At 60.2% G+C, this 16,048-nt stretch overlaps 2 protein-coding genes across 4 annotated transcripts; one reads left to right on the top strand and one right to left on the bottom strand.

The window, feature by feature from the left end:
- Positions 1 to 2: 2 nt before the first annotated feature.
- On the bottom strand, positions 3 to 4,643 carry PSMC5 (proteasome 26S subunit, ATPase 5). The gene is made up of 12 exons (XM_064733575.1): positions 4,515 to 4,643; positions 3,977 to 4,048; positions 3,473 to 3,542; positions 2,861 to 2,958; positions 2,573 to 2,629; positions 2,250 to 2,480; positions 2,044 to 2,170; positions 852 to 1,042; positions 666 to 764; positions 473 to 583; positions 314 to 400; positions 3 to 116 (listed from the first exon to the last, which is right to left on the bottom strand). The coding sequence occupies exons 1-12, from the start codon at positions 4,551 to 4,553 to the stop codon at positions 63 to 65; spliced, it is 1,236 nt and encodes a 411-aa protein (XP_064589645.1). The 5' UTR covers positions 4,554 to 4,643; the 3' UTR covers positions 3 to 62.
- Positions 4,644 to 4,801: 158 nt separating this feature from the next.
- FTSJ3 (FtsJ RNA 2'-O-methyltransferase 3) lies at positions 4,802 to 16,046 on the top strand. Of its 3 annotated transcripts, none has more exons than XM_064733572.1 (22): positions 4,802 to 4,930; positions 5,849 to 5,975; positions 6,062 to 6,167; positions 7,431 to 7,477; positions 7,608 to 7,687; positions 7,797 to 7,896; positions 8,159 to 8,353; positions 9,246 to 9,361; positions 9,857 to 9,961; positions 10,043 to 10,143; positions 10,251 to 10,331; positions 10,414 to 10,566; positions 10,791 to 10,926; positions 11,014 to 11,213; positions 11,312 to 11,432; positions 12,521 to 12,614; positions 12,883 to 13,045; positions 13,134 to 13,210; positions 13,618 to 13,714; positions 13,815 to 13,998; positions 14,949 to 15,043; positions 15,242 to 16,046. In XM_064733572.1, the coding sequence occupies exons 2-22, from the start codon at positions 5,909 to 5,911 to the stop codon at positions 15,429 to 15,431; spliced, it is 2,508 nt and encodes an 835-aa protein (XP_064589642.1). In that variant the 5' UTR covers positions 4,802 to 4,930; positions 5,849 to 5,908; the 3' UTR covers positions 15,432 to 16,046. The 3 variants fall into 3 exon arrangements, with proteins under 3 accessions (XP_064589642.1, XP_064589640.1, XP_064589641.1); XM_064733570.1 differs by having other exon boundaries at positions 4,913 to 4,972; XM_064733571.1 differs by lacking the exon at positions 4,802 to 4,930 and adding an exon at positions 4,967 to 4,990.
- Positions 16,047 to 16,048: the final 2 nt, after the last annotated feature.

The following is a 16,048-nucleotide window of genomic DNA, read 5'->3' on the forward strand; positions in this document are numbered from 1 at the left end:
CCCAGGCCTGGCCACAGCAGCTCTTTATTGACAGCACAGAGGGAGCAGCTCCAGCCTCACTGTTACTTCCACAGCTTCTTGATGGACATGTTCTTCTCACTGTCCTTCTGCATCACCTGGGGGGAGGAAATGGGGGTGGGTCCATTCGGTGCCCAAATTGGGTTTCAATTATCCCAAAAACATCCCAAGACCACAGGGAGGGTTCAGCAGCCTCTCCCATGTCACTCCTGTGGTGACAACCCCCTTGTCTGTGCCCCTGGCAAACAGACAGGACCCTTTGTGCCCCCAGTGTCACCTCTCCCCTGGCACCCACCTTGGCCACGGCCATCTCGAAGTCCTCCTGCGTGACGTGCACTCTCCTCTCCCTCAGTGCGTACATCCCAGCCTCTGTGCACACACCCTGAGGGGACAGAAGGGAGCATCAGCCAGTGCCCCCCGTGGCAGCCCCAAGTCCCCAGCGTCCCCGGCTCACCTTCACCTCAGCCCCCGAGGCCCCCGGCATCAGCTCCGCGATTTTGCGCAGGTTGATGCCCCGGGTCAGGTTCATCTTCCGCGAGTGGATCTTGAGGATGTCCAGGCGGGCCTGGAGCAGGGCACAGGGAGGGTTGGAGCCCGGGAATGGCTCCCAGGGACAGGGTGGGGACAGCAGGGGGTGGCTCTGGTACCTCCTCGTTGGGAGGGGGGAATTCGATTTTCCTGTCGATGCGGCCGGGGCGCAGCAAGGCCGAGTCCAGGATGTCGATCCTGTTGGTGGCCATGATCACCTGCACAGGGGACAGGGGGACAGCTGTCACCACCCCGGGCACCGCAGGGCTGGCAGGCACAACCCCACACAGGGCCAGCCCCTCTACCTTGATGTTCTTGGTGGCCTCGAAGCCGTCGAGCTGGTTGAGGAGCTCGAGCATGGTGCGCTGCACCTCGCTGTCGCCGCCGGAGCCGCCCTCCAGGCGGGAGGAGCCGATGGAGTCGATCTCGTCCATGAAGATGATGGAGGGCGCGTGCTCCCGCGCCATCACAAACAGCTCCCGCACCATGCGGGCCCCTGCGGGCACGGGCTCAGCCTGGCACAGCTGGCACCGAGCCCACGCTGCCCCAGGAGCCCCACAGCCACCCAGGTACTGCTGTAGTTTGGTTTTATTCTTTGTAATACTTCGAAGTAGTTTTGTTTTGTATCCCCGTATTTTTCCCAAATTGTTTATCCCAGACTGTACCCCCCTCCCTTTACCTGTGTAATCCCTCTCCCTGGATGAGATCACCCCCAAACCCCCACCCTGGCTCTCTGGCAATCACTCAACATCCCATCCCCTCCATCTAGAAGCTTCTGTCCAGGTCCTCGAGTGATCAGTCAGAAGCCAGGGCTCAGCCCCCCAAGCCTTACAAAGAGTGTGTTAAAGCTCTACACAACAAAAATCTAAGAACTTTATGACTCCCTCCCCATTAACAGGCTAACCTATATTTAAATAGCAGAATTAACGCTGTCCTAAATGTCCATTCCCCAGTACCCATCCCTCAGGGTCACTTATTGGTCAGTAAATGTTCTCTACTCTGGGTTTCCACCTCCCTTTAAATGTAACCTTGGCACATCTCCAGGCTCTCAGCAGAACCCCCTGAGGTGTAGGGGCTCCTTTGGGACTCCCAGAATAAAAGCTTGGATTAACCCCTGCTAAGAGTTGGCCCTTTATCTTCTACCGATGTCTCTGGTGTCTGTTCTGCTGCAAAGGTGACCAGCCTGGCTGCCCTCAGTACCCTTGGGGCACAAGAGAGGGGAGTCGGGGCTGCCCCCTGGTGTCTGCTGAGTTGGGGCTGGTCAAAGGTCCCTGAGAGGCTCCCAGAGGGACACAGACACGCTGCCATCCCTGAGGTGCTCACTGAGTTACAGGGACAGAGTGCCATCCCTGACAGTCTCACAGAAGGACACAGACTCAGTGCCATCCCTGAGGGGCTCACAGAGTTACAGGACACAGTGCCATCCCTCAGAGGCTCACAGAGGGACAGGGACACGGTGCCATCCCTGACAGTCTCACAGAGGAACAGGGACAGTACCTTCCCCGATGAACTTCTGCACGAGCTCGGAGCCGGACACACGGATGAAGGTGCAGTCGGTGTGATGGGCCACAGCCCGTGCCAGCAGCGTCTTCCCCGTGCCGGGGGGGCCGTAGAGCAGCACCCCCTGAAACGGGCACAGAGCCCCTCAGAGCCTGCCCGGGGCACAGCCCAGCCCAGCCCAGGGCCCCCAGTGCAGCACTTGCCTTGGGCTGGGCGATGCCCAGAGCCTCAAAGAGCTCCGGGTGCTTCACGGGCAGCTCGATGACCTCCTTGATCTCCTTGATCTGCTTGTCCAGGCCCCCGATCATCTCGTAGGTGGAGTCTGGGACCTTCTCCACCATCATGAGGGACACCAGCGGGTCCACCTTGTTGGGCAGGATCTTGTGCAAGGTGTAGCTGTCGTTGCGGAGGGCCACGCGGCAGTTGGGGGTCACCTGTGGGGACAGCACACAGGGGAGTGTCCCTGCTGGCCCTGGGGTGTCCCTGCCAGAGCCTGGAGTGTCCCTGCTGGCCCCCCAGCACTCACATCATTGATGTCAATGTTCTTGTCCACATCCACCACAAACTTCCCCTCTGGGTGCACCTGTAAAGGAGGAAAGAGCCCCAGGAGTCATTTCCCTAGGAATTCGCTGCTGAGGGACATGGGGATGCCTGGGAGGAACCAGGAGCTCCAAGGCCACTGGGGCAGCCCCAGGCCCAGCAGAGCCATCCCAATGAGCTCCTCTGCACCAGGAGCTCCCACCCCATGTCCCCAAGCTGTCCCATCCCCTGGGGACACGGGGCTGTCCCCCAGCCCAGCTCTGTCCCCTCATACCTTGACCAGCACCTTCTTCTTGTCCATGGCTCTCACCACCTCTCCCACGTAGGATCCCTGCTCCTGCAGCAGCTGCAGCTCCTCCCGCAGCAGCCGCACTGCGGAGGGACAGCTCAGCTCCAGAACCACCAGGCCCAGCCTGGAGGCCCCAAAGCCCAGCCCAGAGCCCCCAAACCAGAGCACCGAGGCCCAGTCCAGAGCCCCTCAGGACCAGCCTGAAGATCCCAGGCCCAGTCCAAAGCCCCCAAAGTCCAGTCCATAACCCCTCAGACCCAGCCCAGAGCCCCCCAAGCCCAGCCCAGAATCCTCCAAAGCCCAGCCCAGGGCCCCCCCAAAGCCCAACCTAGAGCCCTCAAGGCCAGCCCAGAATCCTCCAAAGCCCAGCCCAGAGCCCCTCAGGCCCTGCCTAGAGCCCCCAAAGCCCAGCCCAGAGCCTCCCAAAGGCCCTCGGCCCAGCCCAGACCCCCGAAGCCCCGCTCAGAACTCCTCAGGCCCAGCCTAGAGCCTCCAAAGCCCAGTCCAGAACCCACAAAACCCAGCTCAGAGCACCCAGACCCAGCCCAGAATCCCCAAAGCCCAGCCCAGGGCAGCAGGAGGAGCTGCAGCCCCTACCCTTGGCGTTGAGCTCGTTCCTCTGTGCCTGCAGCCGCCGCAGGTTCTGGCTCTTCTCGTTCACTATGAGCTGCAGGGAAAGGCTCTGCTGAGCAACCTCGGGCTCAGGCACACCCAGCACAGGGAAATGTGGAGTGGTTTGGGTTGGAAAAGATCTCAAAGCTCATTGCATCCCAGCCCTACCATGGCAGGGACACCTTCCACTATCCCAGGCTGCTCCAACCCTGTCCAACCTGGCCTTGGGCACTACCAGGCATCCAGGGGAAGCCCCAGCTGTGCCAGGGCCTGCCCACCCTCCCAGAGAACAATTCCTAATTCCCAGTATCCCATCCAGCCCTGCTCTCTGGCAGCTGGGACAGGGACAGGAGCACACCCAGCTCAGAGCACAGCCCCAGCTCGTGACCCCACAGCCCCCAGGGAGGGTCCTGCCTGCCCAAAGCCCTGGCACACGGACAGGGACACGGGCACACCACCCATCCCGATGCCCCCCGCAGCTGTGCTCACCTGCAGCTCCTCGATCTTGGACAGGTAATACTGCCGGAGCCCCGAGCCGCCCTTCCCGTCGTCCATCTCCATCTGGGACAGCAGAGCTCAGCGCCGCCGAGCTCGGGGCAGCCGCGCCGGGCCCCGGTTCCCCTATCACCACCGCCGGGCCGGCTCCTGGCTCCTCTTTTCCCCCCTCCCATCTCTTACCCAGTTCCCAGTTCCCTGTCCCGAGTGTCCCTTCCCTCCCCTCATCCCTGCCCGACACCCCCGAGCCGAGTCCTGCGTCCCCCAGGTGCCCACAGCAGCCTCAGCTCCCGTTCCCCTGCGAGTCCCCCGGTCCCAATCCCGCTCCCGGTCTCAATCTCGATCCCATCCCGGTCCCGGTCTCAGTCCCGTCCGGTCTCTCAGGCACCGCCGCTTTCCCCAGACCCGCCGAGTCATGCCGCTGCCAGGCCCCGAGCAGCCCCAGCCGCAGCACAGCCCGGGGCAGCCCTGAGCAACCCGAGTGCCTCCCCGAGCTCCGCCGGTTCCCCCAGCCCGGCCCAGCCCACGGCACCTGCTCGGGCCCGTCCAGCGCCATCTTCTCCGCCGGCATCGGGCCCCAACAAAGATGGCGGCCGCCGCTTTCCGCTGCCCGGCTCTGCCGCCCGGATTGATAGCGTCACGTCCTCTTCCGGAAAAACACCCCGGGCGAGGCAGTGGGCATGCGCAATACCACATGTCGGGGCTGCGCTGCCATCTTGAAGTGGTCGAAGGTGATGTGACCGTGGGTGAAGCACCGAGGGGACGGACAGGGGTGTGATGGCGGCACCGAGCGGGCCCGTTATTGTTCACCGCACTTCCGAGGGACCCGTTATCCTTCCCCATCTTCCGCCCACAGGCGGCGGAGGAGGGGTGTGCCACTCCCAAAATGGCGGCCAGAGCAGGAGGAAGCGGAAGCTGAGTGTGCGCGCAGGGCACGCCGGGAAGGCGGTGCGGGCACGCGGCGGGACCGGGATCAGGACCGGGATCGGGGTTTGGATCAGGGGCAGGGTCTGGATCGGGGTCGGGCGGGGGGAAGGGGGTACGGGGGTTTCAGGGCCGAGGGATGTTGAGCCCGGGTGTTCGGAGGGTTCAGGAGAGCGGCGGGGCCGGGATGCGCCGCGGGGGCAGCGGGTGCGGGTGGGCCTGAGGGGGCAATGGCGGGAGCGGTGAGGGGCGCTGGGGGGGCAATGACGGAGGAACTGGAGGGAGAACTGGGAGGGCACTGGGAGAGGAACTGGAGAGGCACTGGGGGGGCACTGGAGTGGCATTGGGAGGGCACCGAGGGGAGGAAATGGAAGGGCACTGGGTGCGGGTTGTGGGAGGGTACTAGGAGGGCACTGGGAGGGCAGTGAAGGAGGAGCTGAAGGGGTACTGGGAGGGCACTGGGGGAAGAACTGCAGGGGCATTGGGGGTACTGGGAGAGCAGTGAGGGCGGAACTGGAGGGGCACTGGGAGGGCACTGGGGGAGGTACTGGAGGGGCACTGGGAGGGCACTGGGGGAGGAACTGCAGGGGCACTGGGGGTACTGGGAGGGCAGTGAGGGTGGAACTGGAGGGGCACTGGGAGGGGACTGGGAGAGGGACTGGAGGGGTACTGGGAGGGCAGTGAGGGTGGAACTGGAGGGGCACTGGGAGGGTACTGGGAGAGGGACTGGAGGAGCACTGGGAGGGTACTGGGGGAGGTACTGGAGGGGCACTGGGAGGGCAGTGAAGGAGGAGCTGGAGGGGCACTGGGGGATGTCATGGGGACCACTGAGACAGAGCTGCAGAGACACAGGGGCCACTGGATGACACTGAGGGAACACATAGAGAGGCCGGGGCTCCTCGGGGTCCCCAGGCCCCCCCTCAGCCCCGTGTGTCCCCCCAGGCCCGAGCCCTCGGCTGACAGCACATCCCAGCCCCCCCCAGGGGCCACCCCGCCACCACCATGGGCAAGAAAAGCAAACTGGGCAAGAGCCGGCGGGACAAGTTCTACCACCTGGCCAAGGAGACGGGTGAGGGCCGTGCCCGGGGATGGGAATGGGGATGGGGGGGCTGCAGCCCCGGGCACCCCCTGAACCTCCCTCCTGCTGCCCCCCAGGCTTCCGCTCCCGCTCCTCCTTCAAGCTGCTGCAGCTCAATCGGAAATTCCAGTTCCTGCAGAAAGCCCGGGCCCTGCTGGACCTGTGTGCGGCCCCTGGTGGCTGGTGAGTGGGACAGGACACAGATTTACTAAAAATATGGATGTTGATCTAGTGCTGATAGCCAACTGTGAGGGACAAAAACCGTACAACAGTTTAAAGTTAGAAAGTGGATGTTTATTGTGGGATAACTCCCAAATACACACTGTGATTTATTGTGAGATAGCTCCTAAATACACACTGTGAATTACAGGTGATCACAGAGTTCTTTTATCTATAAAGTATTGAGTACCCAAAATACAAATGCACATTCATAACTTTGGTACATCTCATTCTGAGTATGGATATTGTTCTAGTGCCAATATCCAAAGACTCTCTAACAGTTTAGACTTAAAAAGTGGATGTTTATTGTGGGATAACTCCCAAATTGTGATTTACAGGTGATTGCAGAGTCCTTTTATCTATGCAGGTATTGAATACAACTACATATTTGTAACTCTGGTACATCTTATTCGCAGTAGGGATATTGATCTAGTACCAATATCGAAAGACTCTCTAACAGTTTAAAGTTAGAAAGTGCATGCTTATTGTGGGATGACTCCTAAATACACACTGTGATTTACAGTGATTACATAGTCCTTTTATTTATATAGGTATTGAATATCCAAAATACAAATGCATATTCATAACTCTGGTAAATCCCATTCCCCACTTCCCATGGTAATTAGTTCAAAAGCCATTAAGCATGCACAGTTTGTTCCTTGAAATGGGTTGGTTGTCCCTTTCATGGGGAGGGGTCCCAAAATGAGGAAGTAAATTAAGTCTTCCTAGTTCTGACCTTTCTGCCTTTTCAATGCAGATGTGACAAATGAGCCCATTGGTAGAACTCCCGTTCCCCATCTTCAATTGGTTTCAGAACAGAGAGGCTGCAATTGGCTTGTGTTCCTACAAGCAATTGTATTATGTTCCTAGAAGCTATTTATCAGTTTCTGCATTCCTCGTTATAAGCCCAGCTAATGAAACATTGTATTGACAAGCAATCAATTATTAGTTAACTCCTAACTTTTTACTTCATCAAGGCCTGCCCATTTATTTTAATTAACTCCAATAAAGCTTATTTCTAACTAATACCTCAGTTCCTCTAAGATCCCTAAATTCTTTTAAGTTTATGTCTCACCACCACAGTGCCACCAGCTGGTCTGGCAGTGTCCCTGTGCTCCGTGCCCAACTATGGGATACTGTGCTAGGCTGAGAGCTCTGCTGGGGGCACAGTGCCAGGCCGGGAGCTCTGCTGGGGCCCTCAGCTCTGCTCCCCTCTGTTCTTGCCAGGCTCCAGGTGGCTTCCAAGTTCATGCCGGTGTCCAGCCTGATCATCGGTGAGTTTTGGGGACAGTCCCTGGCTGTGACAGACAGAGGGGATCCTGGCAGGAGTGGGGCTGGGTGGGGAAACCCCTTGGGATGATCTGGAGCCCCTTCTGAGGGGCTCTGCTGTGTTTCCTCACCCAGGGGTGGATCTGGTGCCCATCAAGCCCATTCCCAACGTGGTGACCCTGCAGGAGGACATCACCACTGAGAAGTGCCGCCAGGTACTGCCCGGGGTCACCTGGGGCCCTGCAGGTCCCTGTGGTGGCCGGAGGGTCACAGGGGGTGGGCTGGGGCCCTTCTGAGGGACAAACAGGTGTCTCTGTCCCACAGGCCCTGCGCAAGGAGCTGCAGACGTGGAAGGTGGACGTGGTGCTGAACGATGGAGCGCCCAACGTGGGAGCCAGCTGGGTGCACGATGCCTACTCCCAGGGTGGGCACACAGGGACAGCTGACTGCTGCTAGAGAGTTCTGGGCTGCTGTGGCTTGGGAGGGACCTTAAAGCCCATCCAGTGCCACCCTTACCATGGGCAGGGACACCTTCCCCTGTCACAGGCTGCTCCAATCCCCATCCAACCTGGCCTTGGGGATGGGGCAGCCACAGCTTCTCTGGGAAACCCATTCCAGCTTGTCTCTACCCTGCCAGGGAAGAGTCATTCCCTCCCTGTCTCACTCTCTTTTCTCTCCTGCTGCAGCCAACCTGACCCTCATGGCCCTGAAGCTGGCCTGTGAGTTCCTATGCAAGGGTGGCTGGTTCATCACCAAGGTGTTCCGCTCCCGGGATTACCAGCCCCTCATGTGGATCTTCCAGCAGTTCTTCCAGAAGGTCCAGGCCACCAAGCCCCAGGCCTCCCGCAACGAGTCTGCTGAGATCTTTGTGGTGTGCCAGGGTGAGCAGCCAGGGGGCCTGGAGGGGCTGGGATGGGGCTGGAAGAACCTGCTGGTGGCTCTGATCCCTCCATCCCAGCAGGAATGGCTCTGATTCCTCCATCCCAGCAGGGGTGGCTCTGATTCCTCCATTCTGGATGGTTCTGATCCCTCCCTTCTGGATGACTCTGACCCTTCCATCTCAGCAGGAATGGCTCTGATCCCTCCATCCTAGAAGGAATGGCTCTGCTGGCTGTGGTTCCTCCATCCTAGGAGGAATGGTTCTGATGGTTTTGATGGCTTTAATTCCTCCTGGGACAGTGGAATGGCTGTGAGCCCTCTCTCCCCAGAGTAGTAGTTCTGATCCCTCCATCCCAGCAGGGGTGGCTCTGATTTCTCCATCCCAGCAGGAATGGCTCTGGTCCCTCCATTCTGGGTGACTCTGATCCCTCCATCCCATCAGGAGTGGCTCTGATCCCTCCATCCTAGAAGGAATGGATCTCCTGGCTGTGATTCCTCCATCCCAGGAGGAATGGTTTTGGTGGTTCTGATTCCTCCTGGGACAGTGGAATGGCTCTAAGTACTCTTTCCTCAGAGAAGCAGCTCTGATCCCTCCATCCCATCAGGAGTGACTCTGATCTCTCCATTCTGGATGGTTCTGATCCCTCCATCCCAGCAGGAAAGGTTCTGATTCCTCCATCCTAGGAGGAATGGTTTTGATGGTTCTGATTCCTCCTGGGACAGTGGAATGGCTCTGAGCCCTCTCTCCCCAGAGAAGTAGCTCTGATCCCTCCATCCCAGCAGGAGTGGCTCTGATCCCTTCATTCTGGGTGGCTCTGATCCCTCCATTCTGGCTGTTTCTGATCCCTCTATCCCAGAGCAACGTCTCTCATGGCTCTCATCCCTCCATCCCAGGTTATCAGGCTCCAGACAAAATTGACAGCAAGTTTTTTGACCCCAAATACGCCTTCAAGGACGTGGAGGTTGTCACCAAGTCTGTCAGTGAGCTGGTCAGCAAAAAGAAGCCCAAGGTATGAGCAAGGCCAGACACAGAGGGGACTGGGCCTAAAGAGGGTGTGAGAATTAAAATTACTCAGGAGAATGCAAGATTTTGCAACAGGAAGTGTTGGAAAACGCCAGTTTGGGGAAGGTCTGGAGCCCTGAAGTGGGGACTGTGAGGTTGGGGCTGGGTCAGTTAAACCCTGCAGTGATTGAGTACAGGGTTTGTGTCTCTCTGAGGTGGCTTTAGGACAGTAAATCTGTGTTAGGCGGTTTTAACGGAGTGTAAAGCTGGCACAAACCTGCCATTGTCAGCTCTTGTGTCTGGGCTGGGGCTGGTGACTTCTTCTAGCTCAGGCTGAGTCTGGAAACAATTTCTGAAGTCCTCGAGAACAACCCACAGGCACATTTAGGTGGCCACTGCAGCAAGACACGAGTTAGGTGACTCCATGCGCCGTTCAGGGCTGGTGCTGTCTGTCTGTCTGTCTGTCCCCTGCCCTGGCTGCCACAGCCCCTTTTCCCCCCAGGCCGAGGGCTATGCCGAGGGTGACACCACCCTGTACCATCGCTTCACCCTCATGGACTTCCTCAAGGCTGCCAACCCCGTGGACTTCCTCTCCAAGGCCAATGAGGTGAGTGCCTACAAGGACTCCTGTCCCTGTGCTGTGGAGGGGAGGCTGGGATTGCAATTTCAATCCCTTTTCCTGTGCCAGATCACCCTGGGGGATGGGGAGCTGGAGAATCACAGCTCCACCACGGAGGAGCTGCGCCAGTGCTGCAGGGACATCCGAGTGCTGGGCCGCAAGGAGCTCAGGTGCTGGGGGACACTGGGACAGCCACAGCCGCCACCTGGGCCTAGGGGACAGCCACACCCCCCTGCTGGCCCTGCTGCCTGTCCCTAACAGCTGCCACCCCACCCAGGGCTCTGCTGAACTGGAGGACAAAGCTGCGGCGGTTCCTGGCCAAGAAGCTGAAGGAGCAGGCCAAGGAGATGGATATCAAGTAGGTCTAGGGAGCAGGGCTGTCCCCAGGCTGGGGTGGCCTGTCCCCAGCACAGCTCCTCTGAGCTCCTTCCTTTTGGCAGCCTGAGCTCCGGTGAGGAGGAGGAGGGCAGGGAGGAGGAGAAGAAGGAGAAGATGGAGGCCAAAGCTGCAGCTGCTGAGGAGGAGAAGGAGCAAGAGGAGGTGGAGCTGGCTTTGGCAGAGATGAAGGCCAAGGAGCTGGCAGAGCTGAAGAGGTACAAAGAGGAGGAGGGATGGGACTGGACATGGAGACAGAAGGTGGCAGTGTCAGCCTGTCCCTTTGCTGGTGGGGTTTGTGAGTTTGGGGTCCTTGGGCTCCTCTGCTCCTCCAGGCAGGTGTTCCAGGCTGTCCCAGCACTGGGCACCCCTCACAGGGTGCTGGCAGTGGGGAGTTTGTGTGTGGTGGGGACAGTTGGCCTCATTCCTTTGCCTCCTGCAGGAAGAAGAAGAAGATCCTGAAGGAGCAGAGGAAGCAGCGGGAACGTGTGGAGCTGAAGATGGACCTGCCTGGAGTGTCCATCGCCGACGATGGTGACACCAGCATGTTCTCCCTGAAGAGCATCCACAGGACCCCGGTGGGTGGGAGCTCCTGGGGACAGCGGGGTGAGGTAGGACCTGCCCTGTCACTTGTGTCACTTGAGTGACTCTGAGCTGTGCTGCAGCTGCTGGATGAGCTGTCCCGGGGGGACATGGCCTCTGCTGACGCCCTGCTGGAGATCAGCCCTGGGGACGATGACATTTACGTGTCTGATCACGAGGAAGAGGATGATGATGTGTCCCTGGCCAGCGACCTGGACCCCGAGGAGCTGCTGGAGATCGAGGCCCGGCAGCGGAAGCTGCAGCGGGAGCAGCGAGGGAAGAGGTGAGAGGGGAAACACCTCCTGGGGCTGGGGCTGCTCTGGAACAGCTGCAGGAGCCAGCCAGGGCTGGGGACACTGATCCTGCTGCTCCGGGTCACAGGACCAAGTTTAAGCAGAAGGAGGAGGAGGAGGAAGGGCAGGAAGTGGAGAATCCTCTGCTGGTCCCCCTGGAGGAGAAGTCGGTGCTGGAGGAGCGACAGACCAGCCTGTGGTTTGGGAAGGTGAGTCCCACTTGTGGGGCAGGAGTGATGGAGCAGCCTCAGCCCCAGCAGTTTCCCCCGACTGCCCTGGGGCTGACTCTGACTTCCTGCCCCCCATCCCTGGGGCTGATCCCCATCCATCCCTGGGGCTGATCCCCATCCATCCCTGGGGCTGATCTCCCCCGTCCCTGGGGCTGATCCCCATCCATCCCTGGGGCTGATCCCCATCCATCCCTGGGGCTGATCCCCTCCATCCCTGGGGCTGATCCCCATCCATCCCTGTGGCTGATCCCCTCCATCCCTGGGGCTGATCCCCCCACCCATCCCTGGGGCTGATCCCCTTACCCATCCCTGGGGCTGAATCCCCCCACCCATCCCTGGGGCTGATCCCCTCCATCCCTGGGGCTGAATCCCCCCATCCCTGGGGCTGATCTCCCCCATCCCTGGGGCTGATCCCCCCGTCCCTGGAGCTGATCCCCATCCATCCCTGGGGCTGATCCCCATCCATCCCTGGGGCTGATCCCCATCCATCCCTGGGGCTGATCCCCCCCATCCCTGGGGCTGATCTCCCCCATCCCTGGGGCTGATCCCCTCCATCCCTGGGGCTGAATCCCCCCACCCATCCCTGGGGCTGATCCCCTTACCCATCCCTGGGGCTGAATCCCCCCACCCATCCCTGGGGCTGAATCCCCCCATCCATCCCTGGGGCTGATCCCCCCATCCCTGGGGCTGATCTCCCCCATCCCTGGGGCTGATCTCCCCCATCCCTGGGGCTGATCTCCCCCATCCCTGGGGCTGATCTCCCCCATCCCTGGGGCTGATCCCCCCATCCCTGGGGCTGATCCCCCCATCCCTGGGGCTGATCCCCCCATCCCTGGGGCTGATCTCCCCCATCCCTGGGGCTGATCCCCATCCATCCCTGGGGCTGATCCCCATCCATCCCTGGGGCTGATCCCCATCCATCCCTGGGGCTGATCCCCATCCATCCCTGGGACTGATCCCCATCCATCCCTGGGGCTGATCCCCCCCTGCCATGGGGCTGACCCCCATCCATCCCTGGGGCTGATCCCCCCCTGCCATGGGGCTGACCCCACTGTTCCCCATGCCAGGACGCCTTTGCTGGCATCGAGGATGATGCAGACGAGAAGCTGGAGCTGGGCCAGGCCCAGATGTTGGCTGAGAAGCAGCGTCAGGCTCAGAGAGGTGAGAGGACACACAGGGACAGCCACAGCTCACTGTGGGGCACTGGCTCCAGCCTCAGTGGGGATGCTGCCCTGAGCAGGAATGGTTTGGATTGGAAAAGATCTCAAAGAGCTCCAAGCCTGGCCATGGGCAGGAACACTCCCACTAGACCAGAGAGTGGTCCCAGCCTCTGTCAGTAAAGAGCTCTCATTAGTGCAGTGTTAATGAGCAGGATCTCTAGAGGAGGATCTGCCTTGGCTCTGTCTTACCCAGTGCTTCCCATTCCCAGACAAAACAACAAAGAAAGGGCAGAAGAAGAAGAAGGAGGAGGCCCAGGAGGAGGCTCCAGCCGAGCCCAGCCCTGCAGCAGCCCCAGCTCCTGATGCCAGTGAAGAAGCTAAAGAGGAGCAGAGCAGTGATGATGATGATGACAGCAGCAGTGAGGATGAGAGGTGAGGGCTGAGGGGGGTCGGGCGTTCCCTTCAGCTCCACAGTCCTGGAGAGCTGAGGGACCCCACCCCTGCCCTCTGCTTTCCACAGGCCCCTGGCACCAGTGGGGAGGAAGCGAGGCCGTGCTGAGCCCTGCGGCTTCGAGGTGGTGCCTATTGAGAAGCCAGGTGAGTGAGGGGCATGGGGGTGTCTTGGGAGGGACAGGAAGCAGGGACAGACCTGGGGCTCCCTTGGGAAGGACAGGAGACAGGGACAGACCTGTGTTTCCCTTGGGAGGGATAGGAGATAGAGGCAAGGACAGATTCAGGGTCCCTTGGGAAGGACAGGAGGCAGGGACAGACCTGGGGGTCCCTTAGGAAGGACAGGAGGCAGGGACAGACCTGGGGGTCCCTTAGGAAGGACAGGAGGCAGGGACAGACCTGGGGCTCCCTCAGGAAGGACAGGAGATGGAGGCAGGGACAGACTCAGGGTCCCTTGGGAGGAATAGGAGATGGGGGCAGGGACAGTCCATGCTCCCCAGGGCTGCTCCCTGCCTCTTGGGCTGCAGCCAGGCCAACTTTGCCATGTCCCACAGTGAAAAGAGTCCTGGATGCAGAGGGCCTTGCCCTCGGCTCTGTCATTGCCAGCTCCAAAAAGGCCCGGCGGGACCTCATCGACGACTCCTTCAACAGGTACCAGTGGGGGCTGCAGGAGCTCTGCAGGGCTTGCTCCCTGGCAGGGACAGGTGTGGTGGGTCCCCATATCCTGCTCACAGGTCTCCTGGCCGCCCAGGTACTCGTACAACGAGGAGGAGGGGGAGCTGCCCGAGTGGTTCACGGAGGAGGAGCGGCAGCACCGGCGCCGGCAGCTGCCCGTGGACAAGCAAACGGTGGAGGCCTATCGGCAGCGCTGGAAGGAGATCAACGCACGGCCCATCAAGAAGGTGGCAGAGGCCAAGGCCCGCAAGAAGAAGAGGGTGAGTGGGGGTGGGCTCCCAGGGGTGCCCTGGCTCTTCTCCCAGGGCCTCAGTCCTCCCTCTGACCCCCCTGTTCTTCCTCTGATGCTCCTGTCCCATCTGTGATACCCCATCCTTTCCTGACCCCCCTGTCCCATGTCTGATACCCCATCCTTTTTCTGACATTCTGTCCCATGTCTGATACCCCATCCTTTTCTAACCCCCCTGTCCTGTCTCTGACCCCCCCGTCCCATCTCTGATTCCCCCTCCTTTTCTGAGCACCCTGTCCCTCCTCCAATACCCCTGTCCCATTTCTGATTCCCTATCCTTTTCTGAACCCCCTGTCCCTCCTCCCCTGTCTCATCTCTGATACCCCATCGTTTCCTGACCCCCCTGTCCCTATTTCAATGCCCCTGTGCCATCTCTGATTCCCCATCCTTTTCTGACCCCCCCATCCCATCTCTGATTCCCTATCCTTTTCTGACCCACATTGTCCCATCCTTGAACCCCTGTCCCATCTCTGATACCCCATCCTTTTCTGACGCCCCTGTTCCTCCTTCAATGCCCCTGTCCCTTTTCCAGTGCCCCTGTCCCATTTCTGATTCACCATCCTTTCCTGACCCCCTTATCCCATCTCTTGATACTCCATCCTTTTCTGACCCCCCCGTCCCATCTCTGATTCCCCATCCTTTTCTGACCCCCCTGTCACTGCTTCAATGCCCCTGTCCCATCTCTGATTCCCCATCCTTTTCTGACCCCCCCTTCTCCCATCTCTGACCCCCCTGTCCCATCTCTGATACCCCATCCTTTTCTGACCCCTTCTTGTCCCACCTTGGCCCCCCCTGTTCCACCTCTGACCTCCCCCCCATTCCTCTTCCAATTCCCCTCTCTCCTGTGACCACCCCCTCTGATCCCCCATCCTGACTCCCCTGTCCCTCCTCTGACCCTCTGTCCCCCTGGCTGTCCCCCAGATGCTGAAGAAGCTGGAGCAGATGAAGAAGAAGGCCGAGGCTGTGGTGAGCACCGTGGACATCTCAGAGCGGGAGAAGGTGGCCCAGCTGCGCCGGTGAGTGGCCAAGCCAGGATCCAGCTCGTCCCTTTGTGGCTGGACCGTGTCCCTGCAGCCTCTGGGACAGTTCTGTGTCCCCAGCCAGGCTGATCTGGGGCTGGCAGAGCCACAGGAGGGGTGGGACTTGATGTCCCAACACTGGGTTTGGTTTTTGTCCCACCCAAACTCACTCTGACCTTTGTGCTTGTGCTGCAGCATCTACAAGAAGGCTGGGCTGGCCAAGGAGAAGCGCCAGGTCACCTACCTGGTGGCCAAGAAGGGCGTGGGACGTCGGGTGAGGCGTCCCCCTGGTGTCAAGGGCCAGTTCAAGGTGGTGGACAGCCGCCTCAAGAAGGATGTGAGGGCTCAGAAGCGCAAAGAGCAGAAGAAGAAGCGCCACAAGTGAGGTGGGAGTGGCTCCATCCCCAGCAAGGGACTCTGCTCGGGGCACAGGGCTGGCTCCTGTGTCCCACTGCCACCTCAGGAGCTCTGGGGACAGCCTGGGGCTTGGCCACACCTTGCTTAGTCCGTGCCTTGCTGTGACAGTGCCTTGTGCCCTCCCCTGGGCACAGAGGGGTCCTTCGGCCCCAGTGCTGTGGCCCCGGCCCCTGGTCACAGCTCCAGGTGTCACCAGGCTGGCTCTGCTGGGTGACTCTCCTGATCACAGGAGCATCCCCAGCTGTCCCCAGGGAGGGTGTGGCTCTGGAGACACCCCTGGGCCAGATTTGTCACTGAGGTGGCAGAACAGTGGTGGCTCTGTCTGGAGCAGCTGCTCAGGACAGCAGAGTTTGACCTGAGGCTGCCCAGGGCTGTCACGTGCCTGGGTGAGGTGAGGGACCCGTGCTGCACATGTCCCCTTGTGCCATGTCACTGCTGGCCGTGTTCTCTACAGCTGCTCATGCCTCCAGAGCCCTCCCAGCTTTGTCTGACAGGGATTTACTCTCCTGACCACAGCAGCCATCCTGTCCCCTCTGTCCCCACCCCCTTCTCCCTCAAGGAGAAGAAAGACCAAGAGTAAGAAGT

Source organism: Zonotrichia leucophrys, chromosome 27 (assembly GCF_028769735.1).
Source record: "Zonotrichia leucophrys gambelii isolate GWCS_2022_RI chromosome 27, RI_Zleu_2.0, whole genome shotgun sequence".
Taxonomy (NCBI): Eukaryota; Metazoa; Chordata; class Aves; order Passeriformes; family Passerellidae; genus Zonotrichia; species Zonotrichia leucophrys.